This window comes from Stenella coeruleoalba, assembly GCF_951394435.1.
Source record: "Stenella coeruleoalba genome assembly, chromosome: 1".
Classification (NCBI taxonomy): Eukaryota; Metazoa; Chordata; class Mammalia; order Artiodactyla; family Delphinidae; genus Stenella; species Stenella coeruleoalba.
In genome coordinates this window covers 95,314,503-95,328,527 of record NC_137169.1, presented here as the reverse complement: position 1 = coordinate 95,328,527, position 14,025 = coordinate 95,314,503, and the positions used below count along the sequence as shown (strand labels likewise).

Sequence of the window (14,025 nt, the reverse complement as noted above, 5' to 3'; positions counted from 1 at the left end):
TTATTTAAAAAATTACACAGAGGCCAAAACATGCTAAAGAAGTTTATTTTTAAGAGTTTCTTTTATAATGGTTTTGGCCTAAAATTATATTGAAAATAGAGATTTTCTTAGTGGAAAAAAATCTAGATTTTTTAATAGACTGTATAATTTTTTACACACTGGTCAAGTATATTATTTTTATGAAATAGCATAATTTCCCACTACATCGGTATAAAAAAGAGCCACTGTCAATTAAAAGTAAAAAAAAAAAAATCTACCTCAGCAAGAGGATTAAATCCTAGGCTAGAGTCATTTAACTTCCTACTTTACAAATACTAGGTAAAGGAATCTACCAAGTTGCAGAAGAACATAATCCCAAGCAGTAATCACAAAAGTTGACTTTTCACTGCCCGTAAAAATCACCTGGAGGATTTTTAGAAAGAACAAAGGCCCAGATCCCTAGATCCCACCTCTACCCTGAAACGAGTGTCCAGAGGAATGTTAATTAATACTATGCTATCAAAGGTTAAATATTTACATCAGGCTAAAAACATTTTAAGCTCAGTACAGTGCTATAATTTCTCCTTTGAAGGAAAAAAGTAATAGATTGAATTTTCCTGCAGTGTTCTGAAAGGAAATAAGGTTGCTTTAAAAAAGATATTCATTGTATACTAGTGGTTTGCTTATTTTTTTCCTGAATTTTCAAGTTCCAACAGAGCATTATTCTGCAAAAGGTCCTTCGGTCCAAATTCAGTGTCTCTGTTTTGATCTCTTTGTAAAAGAACTCTCTGTTCATCCATTCTTTTTGCTTGAGACCGTAAAATAAGGCTAAAAAAGTCCTCATCTGGTACTGTTGGTCCCTTTGTGGCAGCAGGTGGTGGAGCACATCTTTGATCATCTAATCTGGATCCCTAAAAATTTACAAGAAAGAGATTAAAATACAAATACTGCAGGGAAGGAGAGCACCAAGGTATGTTATGTCTGTCATTCACAATAAGAAAATGTAGCTTTAAACATTTTCTGCCTCTTAGAAGTTTACTCAATCTTTAGACCTGAAACCTAGTAAGATCTTTTATTTGAAATGACTTATATAATCAGAGCATAACAAGTATTGTGTATAACAAATATGAAGCCATAGCTTCATGGCTTTGGTAAGATTAGTTAAGATGCAAGGTCACCTATGTCTAAGATTATAATCTTACTGTAATAGGCATCACTAAATACAACGTACCAAATCCTTAGGAATATCATGTGAGGTACAGAAACCCTACATCACTACCTTATAAATACTGTCTTCTGCCAAGGGTCAGCAAACTATAACCCACTGCCCACTGTTTTTTTAAACAGTACTTTCGTTTCAATACCACGCTTGTTTGTTTATGAACTGTGTACGGCTGTTTGCCTGCTACAAGGGCAGAGCTGAGCAGTTGCAACAAAGGCCATAGGGCCCCAAAAAGCCTAAAATATTTTCTTTGGCCCTTTACAGAAAAAGTTTGCCTACCCTTGTCTTAGGCAATAAAATCTGTTAAGGAAATAAATAACCCAGAGTGAATTTTTCCTTCAAGTTCTGACTTACGATTCTTATTTTAGAAGTACATTAGAAATGTTTTTGATCAAATGAAAGCACTTAAAAGTCTACAGGACAGTGTCTGGTATTGTAACTCAAGAATACAAGTAGGAATGTGATGGCTGACATCGGAGTGCCCCGTGTTGCTAGGCGCTGTGCACTAACACGCCTGAGCGTTTAACCCCACCGCCCAGTGAGGGTGCCGTGGCTGCCCGGATTCCTAGTCAGCGCCATCCCACCCTCCACACACACCTGGTTCACTCTTCATCATCTCTCCCGTCACGATTCGTGGTCATTTCACTTTCCTCTAAGTTTACCCAACACTCAGGCGCTTCAGTTCCTAGACCTCCCCTCCTCTGGTGTTTCATCCTTGCCCTCTGCCTTATCCAATAGCTCCCATGGTCAGAGGCCAGACACAGTCATTCTCAATAACTGCACCGTCTTTGAAATCATGATTTTAAAATATCTCATGTTGACCACGGACTCCTATTTTTCTAGATCAAGCTCCCCAGTACTACCCCCCAGTAAATCATTTTTTAAAAAACTGAGGTAAAATAAATATAAAATTTACCATTTTTTTTTTTTTTTTTGCGGTATGCGGGCCTCTCACTGTTGTGGTCTCTCCCGTTGCGGAGCACAGGCTCTGGACGCACAGGCTCAGCGGCCATGGCTCACGGGCCCAGCCACTCCGCGGCATGTGGGATCCTCCCGGACTGGGGCACGAACCCACGTCCCCTGCATCGGCAGGCGGACTCTCAACCACTGCGCCACCAGGGAAGCCCCAAAATTTACCATTTTAACCATTTTTAAGTGTACAGTTCAGGATCAGGTACATTCATATTGTTGTGCAATCATCACCACCATCCATCTCCAGAACTTTTTTCATCTTGCAAGACAAACTCTAAACCTATTAAACAACAACTCCCCATTCTCCCCTCTCTCCAGCCTCTGCAACCACCGTTCTACCTTGTCACTGTTAATTGGACCACTCTAACTAGCTCACATGAGTGGCATCAGAGTATTTGTCCTCTTGTGACTGCATGTTTCTCAGCATCCATGTTGCAGCATGTTTTTAAGGCTGGAAATATTCTACTGTGTATGTACACCACATTTTGTTTATGCATTCATCTGCTGATGGACACTTGGGTTGCTTCCACCTTTTTGGCTGTTGTGAATAATGCTGCTATGAATATGGGTGTACAAATATCTGTTCATGTCCCTGCTTTCAGTCATACCTAGAAGTGGGACTGTGTATGATAATTCTGTTTTTAACTTTTTGAGGAACTGCCGTACCGTTTTCCATAGCAGCTGCACCATTTTATATTCCCACCTGAAGTACACAAGGGTTCCAATTTCTCCATATCTACACCAGCATTTGCTATTTTCTGCATTTTTTGGCTTGTTTTGATAGCCATCTTAATGGGCGTGAGGTGGTATCTCACTGTGGGTTTTTTTTTTTTTTCGGTTGCACCAGGTCTTAGTTGTGGCATGTGAACTCTTAGTTGCGTCATGCATGGGGAATCTAGTTCCCTGACCAGGGATCGAACCGGGCCCCATGCATTGGGAGCATGGAGTCTTATACACTGTGACACCAGGGAAGTCCCTCATTGTGGTTTTGATCCTACATTTCTCTAATGATTTGTGACGTCAAGCATCATTTCCTATAATTACTGGCCATTTGTATATCTTCTTTGGAGAAATATCTGTTTGGATTCTTTGCCCACTTTTGAATCAGGTTTTTTGTTGTTGAGCTTTTGGAGTTCTCTATATTCTAGATTAATCTTTATGTTATATGATTTGCACATATTTTCTGTGGGTTGCCTTTTTGCTTTGTTGATGGTGTCCTTTGATCCATAAAAGTTTTAAGTTTTCATGAAGTCTTTTTTTTCTTTTGTTGCCTGTGCCTTTGGTGGTGTAACCCAGAAACCATAGCCAAATCCAAAGTCATGAAGCTTTCCCCTTAACGTTTTCTTCTAAGAGTTTTTTAGCGCTTATATTTAGGTCTTTGATCCACTTTGAGTTAATTTTTGTATATGGTATTAGGTAAAGGTCCAACTTAATTCTTTTGTATGTGGATATCCTGTTTTCCCAGCATCAACTGTTGATAAGACTTCCTTCCATACTGAATGGTCTTGTCACCCTTGTTGAAAACTGTTTGACAGTATATAAGAGTGTTTATTTCTGGGCTATTCAATTCCATTGGGTCTCATTATGCTGGTATCACACTGTTTTGATTACTGTAGCTTTGTGATAAATTCTGAAACCAGGAAGTGTGAGTCCTCCAACTTTGTTCTTCTTGTTCAAGATTGTTTTGGCTATTTGGGTTTCCTTGAGATTCCATATGAATTTTAGGATGGAGTTTTAAATTTTTGTAAAAAAGCATCACTGAAATTTTTGATAGGGATTGCATTAAATATGTAGATCACACTCTGGGTGGTACTGACTTAAAAAAATTTTTTTTCACTTTATTAAGTAATTGTCAGACCAGTATACTGGTCTGACGATTCCGTCACACTACCCTACAAATGAGGAGCGATGGGATTGTCAGGTGTCAAAACAGTGTTGACTTTTTAACAATCTTAAGTCTTCCAGTGGGAGAGACTTACGTCATATTTAATTTCTTTCAGAAATATTTTGTAGTTTTCACTGTACAAGTCTTTCACCTTCTTGGTTAATTCCTAAGTATTTTATTCTCTTTGATGCTATTGTAAGTGGAATTGTTTTCTTAATTTCCTTTTTGGACTGTTCATTATTAGTGTATAGAAACGCAACTGATTTTGGATGTTGATCTTGTAACTTTCCTTCTTAGTTCTAATAGTTTTTTGGTGAAATCTTTAGGATTTTCTACATATAAGACTCTGTCATCTCCAAACAGATCATTTTACTTCTTTTCCAATTTGGCTGCCTTCTGTTTCTTTTCCTTGCCTAACTGGCTAGAACTTCCAGTACTATGTTGAATATAAGTGGCAAAGTGGGCATCCATGTCTTGTTCCCGATCTTAAAAGCTTTCAGTCTTTTACCACTGAGTATGATGATAGCTGTGTGTGTGGTTCATAAATGATTTTTATTATGTCATTGTAGTTTCCTACTATTCTTAGTTTTTTTTTATCATGAAGATGTGTTGAATTTTGTCAAGTGACTTTTCTGCATCAACTGAGATGACTGTGTTTTTTTCCTTCATTCTATTAATGTGGTATATTACATTGATTGATTTCCATATGTTGAACCATCTTTGCATTCCAGGAATAAATCCCATCAGGTTATGGCATATAATCCTTTTAATATGCCACTGGCTTCTGGTTGCTAGTATTTTGTTGCTAATTTTTGCAGCTGTATTCAAAAAGGATATTGGTCTGTAGTTTTCTTATAAAGTCTTAACTGGCTTTGGTATCAGGGCAATATTTGCCTCATAGAATGACTTAGGAATGGTAAATGTTCCCTTTTTTACAATTTTTGGAATTGGTGTTCTTTAAATATTTGGTAGAATTCACCCATGAAGCCATCAAGTCCAGGGCTTTTCTTTTGTCAGGAGGTTTTTAATTACTAATACGATCTCCTTATGAATTATGGATCTATTTTCTATTTCTTCATGGTTCAGTCTTGGTTTTGTGTTTCTAGTTATTTGCCCATTTCATCTAGATTATCCAGCTTGTTGGCATACAGTCATTCATAGCATTCTCCTATAATTCTTTTTATTTCTGTAGAATCAGTAGTAATGTCCCTGCTTTCATTTCTAATTTTAGTAATTTGAACCTTCTCTTTTTCTTAATATAGCTAAAAGTTTGTCAATTTTGTTAATCTTTTCAAAGAACCAACTTTTGATTTTGTTGATTTTTCTCTATTTTTTCATGTTCTCTCTGCCTCTGCTCTAATCTTTATTATTCCTTCCTTCTGCTAGTTTTAAGTTTAGTTTATTGTTCTTTTTCTAGTTCCTTAAGTTGTAAAGTTAGGCTGTTGATCTGAGATCTTTTTTTTTTTTTTTTTTTTGCCGTACATGGGCCTCTCACTGTTGTGGCCTCTCCCACTGCGGAGCACAGGCTCTGGACGCGCAGGCTCAACGGCCGTGGCTCACGGGCCCAGCCGCTCCACAGCATGTGGGATCTTCCTGGACTGGGGCACAAACCCGTGTCCCCTGCATCGGCAGGTGGACTCTCGACCACTGCGCCACCAGGGAAGCCCGATCTTTCTTTTTTAATGTAAGCATTTACAGCTATAAATTTTCCTGAGCACCGCCTTCACTGCATCCCATAAGTTTTGGTAAATTGTGTTTTCATTTTCATTAGTCTCTAGGTTTTTTGTGTTTTTTTTAAATATTTATTTAGGCTGCACTGTGTCTTAGTTGCGGCACACAGGATCTTCCTTGTGGCACGTGGGATCTTTAGTTGTATCATGTGGACACTTGGTTGTGTGCTGGTGGGCTCTTAGTTGTGGCATGTGGACTTCTTAGTTGCATCACGTGGACACTTAGTTGTGGCACGTGGGCTTCTTTAGTTGTGGCATGCATGGGGGGATCTAGTTCCCTAATCAGAGATCAAACCCAGGCCCCCTGCATTGGGAGTGTGGAGTTTTACCCACTGGATCACTAGGGAAGTCCCTAGGTATTTTCTAATTTCCCTTTTAATTTCTTCTTTGACCCACTGGTTTAACTTCTACAAATTTGTGAATTTTGCAGTTTTTCCTTTTGTTGCTTCTAACTTCATCCTATTTTGGTTGGAGAAGATACTTTGTATAGTATCTTAAGATATCTGTTGAGACTTAATTTGTGGCGTAACATATGGTCTGTCCTGGAGAGTGTCCCATATACATGTAAGAATGTGTATTCTGTTCTGTTGTGTATTATTCTAATCTGTTAGATGTAGTTGGTTTATCGTGTTGTTGTCCTCTGTTTTTTCTTATCTTCTGCTTGGTTGTCCTACCCAGTAATGAGAGTGGGGATTGAGGTCTTTAACTATTATTGTAAAAACTCCATTTCTCCCTTCAGTTCTGTCAATTTTTGCTTTATAGATGTTGATGGTGTGTTATTAGGTAAGTAACTTCAGCATTTCTTGAATCCACTGAGACCACTGCCACTTTTCACTTTCACACCTTTCCTTACGTCCCTTCTTAGACACAGTCCAGGTTCCAAAATCTGTTACTAAAAGCACTTCCTGACATTGCTCTCCCTCTCTATCCTATTCTCCTGGCAATACAAAGCTTGATTAAATCTATCTCTCTGCCTCCTTAAGCAGCTGGTTATGACTGGAGAAAATATACAACTACACTGACCAGCCTTAGTTCCATGACTGTGAACCTCAGCACAGCTCAGCAACCCTGTTTTCCCTGGTCAGCATGCTTTTAGTTTCTCCAAGTCAACTATACTCCACTTCCTTTTGTTTTCATAATTACCATGCTCCAACCTCAGTCTCTGCTAAATGGCTCTATTTTTCATTCATTCATTCATTCAGTTTATTCTTTTGGCTGCATCAGGTCTTAGTTGCAGCACGCAGGATCTTTTGTTGCAGTGTGCAGGCTTCTCTCTAGTTGTGGCAGCACGTGGGTGCTGTAGTTGCACATGGGCTCTCTAGTTCTGGCATGTGGGCTTAGTTGCCCCTTGGCACGTGGGGTCTTTGTTCCCCAACCAGGGATCGAACCTGCATCCCCTGCATTGGAAGGCAGATTCTTAACCACTGGACCACCAAGCAAGTCCCTCTATTTCTTTTTTTTTTTTTTTTAATTAAGTATAGTTAATTTACAATGTTGTGTTAGTTTCTGGTGTACAGCAGAGTTATTCAGTTATACATATTTTCTTTTTCATATTTTTTTCCATTATGGTTTATTACAATATATTGAATACAGTTCACTGTGCTATACAGTAGAACCTTGTTGGTTATCTATTTTATATATAGTAGTGTGTATATGTTAATTCCAAATTCCTAATTTATCCCTCCCCCTGTCCCCTTCCCCCCTCCTTGGTAACCATAAGTTTGTTCTCTATGTCTGTGAGTCTGTTTCTGTTTCATAGATAAGTTCATTTGTATCACGTTTTAGATTCCACATATAAGTGATATCATATGGTATTTGTCTTTCTCTGACTTACTTCACTTAGTATGATAATCTCTAGGTCCATCCATGTTGCTTCAAATGGCATTATTTCATTCTTTTTTATGGCTGAGTAGGTATTCCATTGTATTTATGTACCACATCTTCTTTATCCATTCATCTGTCAATGGACATTTAGGTTGTTTCCATGTCTTGGCTGTTGTAAATGGTGCTGCTATGAACGTAGGGGTGCATGTATCTTTTCAAATAAGAGTTTTCTCCAGATATATGCCCAGGAGTGGAATTGCAGGATAATAGGGTAACTCTATTTTTAGATTTTTTGTTTGTTTTAATTGAAGTATAATTGGTTTACAGTGTTGTGCCTCTTTGCCCATTTTTGAATTGGATTGTCTTTTTTTTTTGGCTGTGCCAGGTCTTCGTTGCTGCATCGGGCTTTCTCTAGTTGTGGCAAGCGGGGGCTAACTCTTCGTTGTGGTATGTGGGCTTCTCATTGTGGTGGCTTCTCTTGTTGAGGACCATGGGTTCTAGGTGCACAGGCTTCAGTAGTTGCAGCACGCAGGCTCTAGTAGCTGTGCTACTAGTTGCAGCACGTGGGCTTCAGTAGCTTTGGCGCATGGGCTCAGTAGTTGTGGCTCATGGGCTCTAGAGCACAGGCTTGGTAGTTGTGGCACACGGGCTTAGTTGCTGTGCGGCATGTGGGGTCTTCCCGGACCAGGGATCGAACCCGTGTCCCCTGCATTGACAGGCAGATTCTTAACGACTGTGCCACCAGGGAAGTCCAATTTTTAGTTTTTTAAGGAACCTCCATACTGTTCTCCATAGTGGCTTTACCAATTTACATTCCTACCAACAGCATAGGAGGGTTCCCTTTTCTCCACACCCTCTCTAGTTATTATTTGTAGACTCTTTCTTTGATGATGGGATTCTGACCTGTGTGAGGCAATACCTCACTGTAGCTTTGATTTGCATTTCTCTAATAATTAGCCATGTTGAGTATCTTTTCTTGTGCCTCTTGGCCTCTGTATGTCTTCTTTGGAGAAATGTCTGTTTAGGTCTTCTGCCTTAAATAGCTCTACTTCTTACTTTGCTAAGAAAATAAAAGCAACCAGAGATAATTCCTACTTGCTTCTACCTCCAAGTCTGTACACATATACTGTTTTCCTTCTCACCTATGCAAAAACTGTTCTTTATCCATACTCTTCTGCATCACTGGTTCCCCTCTCTACGTGATCATTCCATCAGCAGACATGCTGTATATTAACTCTCAAAATAAGGAAAAACCCACCTATATCCTATAACCCCCTCCAACTTATGATGCATTTCTTTGCCTTCCTTTTTTTCTGTGTACTATCTCCCCTTTTACATTTCCCATTTTCTCAACCCACTCAGTCCTTTGCCCCCTCATGCCACTAAAACAGTATCTTTCACAATTATAAGTGTTGCCATATCTAGTAGGCTCAGCCATCATCTTACTTAGCTTCTTAGCAGCATCTGACACAGATGAACATTCCTTAAACACTTTCTTCACTTGGCTTCTACCACACTCTCCAAGTTTTCTTCCAAATCTCTGGCTGATTTCCTGCTTCAGTGGTTCATCTTCCTTTATCCAATTAGTGGTTTTCCAGTGCCCAGGGCTTAGTCTTCCTATTTCCTTATCTATTCTTTATGTAATCTCTTTCCCAGGGCTTTAATACCAGCTATATGCTGATGACTCCTAGAGTTACTTCTCTCTGGGGCTCCAGGTTTTTATTTTAATAGTGCCTATTCCACTTGAATGTCTAATTAGGTTTCCCACATTTACATATCTAAAGTAAAACTCTTGCTTTTCTCCCCATACCTGTCTCTCCTCTGGTCTTCTCCATTTCAGTAAATGGTACCATCCGTTTACTCAGTTATTCAAGCCAAGAAGGTAGGAATCATCCTTGATTCTCTTTCTCATACCCTCCATCCAGTTTATTAACAGGTCTTGCCAACCAACCATAATTTCAAGTTATATCCCTATTCTGACCACTTATCATCACTGCTCCCACTATGCTAGTCCAAGTCACCAATATTTTTTGCCTTATTACCACATTAGTTTCCTAGCTGGTTTTCCTACTAACAAACACCCTTTGCCACTACATTCTTTCAGTGATGGTCAGGATGATCTCCTAGAACCATCCAATGTCTTCCTATCACATCTGGAACACAAGACCTCATCATGGCCTACAAGAGCCTATATGATCTAGGCACTGATCACTTCTCCATCCTCATCCTGTAGCACTTTCCTCTACCCTTTACTCACTCTACACCAGTCACACTACACTGGCCACCTTGCCATTCCTTGAACCTGCTAAGCTTCTATATCCAAGAGGGGACTTGCTGTCTCTGCATGGAACGCTCTTCCGGTAAATATGCACATGGCTGACTGCTTTACCTCATTCAGGTCTGTGTTCAAGTGTCAACCCAGAAAGGTCTTGCCTAACCACCACGTCTAAAACAGACACTCCATCAACCACCACCACCACCACCCCTGGTTACCCATTACCTCTTTATCTTGCTTTAATTGTCTTTATAGCAAGTATCAGTACCTGACATATACTACCTATCTATGTATCTGTACACACACACTCTTACTCAATGTCTCTCCTGCTAAAATGTAGGATCCTTTAAAAAGTATCCCCAAAATCTAGAATAGTGCCCAGAACATAAAAGGTGTTCAGTAATATTTTGATTGAATGAATGAGAGATCATCATTTCATCTTTTTATGAATGAGAAAACTGAGACATAGAACACAGAACTAGGGTTAGGCACAGGAAATGTCTCTTTTTAGTGAAAATAAGCATTATTTTTCTCATGGTCCTGTCCAAGCCATTTGAGATATTTCTTAACCACTTTGGTTAATAATTATTAAAACAGCTAAAATATGAAAGCTATCTCAATATATACATTTCTCCCAAATGGTAAACTGTCTAGAAAGGGCCCCAGCTAGACTCTCTCCATATTAATCACTGGGTTACTCCTGATGCTATTCCGAAAATTCAGAAGAGGGGCTCTTCCTGTAGTCTCTACTACAGCTCAGAGGGAGTCATTGGCAACATCCCACCTCACCAGCCAAAAGGAACACAAAATATGAAGCGATCATAAGGGAGAAACAGTGTCTGATGGACCCCTGAATAATCAACTTATTGCCTTTCTAAGACAAAATGAGCTTTTCCCAATTTAGAATCATAATACTGCCAAAGCTCTCAACAACATCTGAGCTATATATACGGAATGACAAAAATGTGCAGACATACTTGACATTTTACAAGGATGTCAAAGAAGTCTTCATCAGCCTCTTTGTTGTCATTAGTCATCAGGTGGCCAAGTACTGACTGACTGTTGTTTTGTGTCAGACGAAGGCCAGGCAAATTACTGAAACTGGCTCTCTGATCATCCAAACGGCGGCTCTGTGAGCTGGCAAGAAGGTCTAAAAACTCATCTGTGTTGGGGGACACCATGGAAACAGATGGTGCTATGAAAAAAAATCAAAAAATAATAAAGTTATTTAAGCATATTTATTATATACATAAAATTTCTTTCTGCCTTATTCACTCCCAACACCCTTTCTGCCCTCCTGCTTTAGCTCCGTCACTGAGAGTCACTGATAGGCTGGGGCCAGACTAGATGGGTGGGGAGGGAAGAATGAATCCCAGAGTACTTCAGATGGTCCGCTTGGAGGTAATTCGGACTTGACTATATTTCCCTTTATCTAATGTCACCCAATATGTAACTTTATAAGATATGGGGCTAGATTTCAGAAGGTAACTAAATTGTTTTTCTCACATACTTTCTCAGACCAGGATGAATGGACAGTATTTTTATCCCATGCCCCGGATAGGACATTCAGCTAACTAAAGTTCGAGTTAAGTGCTGCTGGCAAGTCTTGGTCTATGGGGGAGGAAGTCTTTTGGTAACTGAAATAGAAAATTTTAAGTAACCTATTTTAGATCTTTCGAAGGCTCAGGCAAGCCTTAGCTTCTGCTATAGCCATAGGTTCCTCTTCAGTCTGTCCTGGCTTTTCTTTTTTAATCCACATATGAAGTATCTGCATTTTACATGTAATTATAAGGTATGTATAACTATAATTTTTTCCTCATTTTTTTTAAAGTTAGATTTTTTCCCCCACCCCCTAGGAAACTTGGGAGGCAGTATGATATAGTTAGTAGAAAGTGCACTGGACCAGAAATACAGATAAACTTAGGGGAACTGAAACAAAACCTTGTTTGAAACTGTACAAATACCAGCGTTTCAGATGTACCTTGATTCAGGCTCCTTTACTGTACCTCCTAAATTCTCAGAAATAAATCACAAGAATATCAAATTGCAGGAGAAGCACAGATAACTTACTTTGTAGCATCATTCTGGGGGGAGTGGCAGAAGCTGCTGTTGAAGCTGATCCGGAGTTCTGTTCTTTTAAGCAGCACCTCTGATCATCCATCCGATTGCTCTGAAATCGGCTCAGCAGGTCAAAGAACCCTTCATCTCCAATAGTATCTGCACTGATTTTCTAAAATATTGAGAGGAAGTCTAAATATTTCAGCATTACCCTTAGATCATCAATGAAACAATAGCATATATACCTCAAATGCAAATGGTAAACGATGAAGATTAAAAATAAAAAATTGACATTTTCTTTATACAAGATGCCAACCACTTGGTAATAAAAAGTTATTTCAATCCAACTAACAAAAAGCATTTCTAGTTATTTTTTAATCCTTGTATTCCTAAAGCTAAATAAATGTACCTCAGACTTAGGGGAACTGCTACAGATACTGAATAAATTATGCAAATATCAGTGATACAGGCATGTACCCCAGGTTCAAAGTTCAGTTCTAAGATTCTACAACAGAATTTAAGTAAACTAGTCTTTCTAAGAACTGATTAAAGTAAGAAAGCATGTATATTTTCCTGGCATAGTGATTTTTAAGGTCTTTTATTGTATTTAAAGATTTGAAGATCCTGAAGAAATATAAACTTCAAATAAATGAATATTTGAGACAGAGGGGTACCAGTTATACTTTATTTGGAAAGCTTCAAAACTAAAATAACTAATGTTTAATAAAAGTAATTATTTTAGTTTTCATAATGATAGTATTATAATAGAAGTACATATATACAAACTGTTATGAGCCTTGGGAGAAGGGTGTAACTAATTCTTAAGTGAAACAGCAGAAACTTACGTGATATTTGAGTGGGTTCCTGGAGAGTGAATAAGCATTTGCAGGGTAGAGATGTTTCACACAGATTAATGCGCAATTCCAAAGCTTTGTAGTGTTTAGGGGATAATGAACTGTAGGGTATGCAGGGGTGGTGAAAAGGGGAGGGGAAGAAGAGACCAACACAAGGACCTCTGTATGACTAACAAGTTAAAGACATCCTATGTGACATAAGAGAAGCACTGGTAATAGCCAGTTTTAAGCGGTTGTACAGAAACAGAACTGGCCCTTCCAATTGATTACAAGGGTTAATAATGGAAGGAAAGGGGTCAGTTCAGGTGCCTATTCCAGAAATCTGGGTAAGAGATAAAGCAGTACATTAAGAACTAACACATAGTAACAGAGATTTTTTTTAAAGATGGGGGGACGGTGGTCAGGGCAGATCTGAGTGATATAGGGATTAACTGGATGTGGTCAATGAAGGAGAGGGAGTCTAGAATGACACCGGCGTTCCTAGCTTGGGTGACAGTGTAGTATACATGGTATCCCTTTAATTGAAGTAAGGAAAACAGGAGGGCTTGAGACAGCACAATTTTTAACACGTCAAGCTTGAGGTTTGGGAATAAGTATGTACATAAGCTATAGTCAACTGTCTTAATCACTAACAAAAAGACTTTTCCCTAGGGGCAAAAAGCCTCTAATTAAAAATTCTGAATATCAAAAGACAGGCTCCAAAAATACAGACATTTTTGGTTGGGCTAAGTGGGCTTAGTTAAGACCTCAAACCTTGAACAAAGATATGCCTTCCAGATCTACAAAATTATTCTTGGACCATTTTTATATACCCCATAATATTTTTAATAATATAATAATAATTATAATAATTTCCTTTTGTTAGTCATACATGTGTAAGGAACATGTAAAAAACTGATAAAAACCAAGGCAAAGGACACTACAAGGGTGCAGATACAAAAAAAAAAAAAATGCTGACAACAGGACCAATAGAAATTTCTGTTAAAAAATAAAAGGCTAACAATTTTTTCAAAGGTTCTGAACTGCTTGAAAAATGGACTTGATAATTTGAAGTATCTTCTTTGTAATTTATTTTGATCTTTTTATCAGACTGTAGGGTAGATAGAGATACCCGATACTTACCAGTAAACCCATGGTATTTTTCAACTTCTAAATATTTTTTTATGTTTAATAATCTGATTTCTATGCTCACTTTTAAACAAAATCGTTTTTAACTGTATAATTTT

General features: G+C 38.5%; 1 protein-coding gene across 3 annotated transcripts in view; it reads right to left on the bottom strand.

Annotated features, from left to right (window-relative positions):
- Positions 1-19: 19 nt before the first annotated feature.
- Positions 20-14,025, bottom strand: part of GPSM2 (G protein signaling modulator 2) — a 93,537-nt gene continuing 79,531 nt past the window's right edge. For all 3 annotated transcript variants that reach the window (XM_079899593.1, XM_079899594.1, XM_079899595.1), the window contains 3 exons: positions 11,958-12,117; positions 10,865-11,082; positions 20-890 (listed from right to left, as the gene is read on the bottom strand). In XM_079899593.1, coding sequence (XP_079755719.1) covers positions 663-890; positions 10,865-11,082; positions 11,958-12,117 — 606 coding nt within the window. In that variant the 3' untranslated portion in view covers positions 20-662. The remainder of the gene's footprint in view (positions 891-10,864; positions 11,083-11,957; positions 12,118-14,025) is intronic.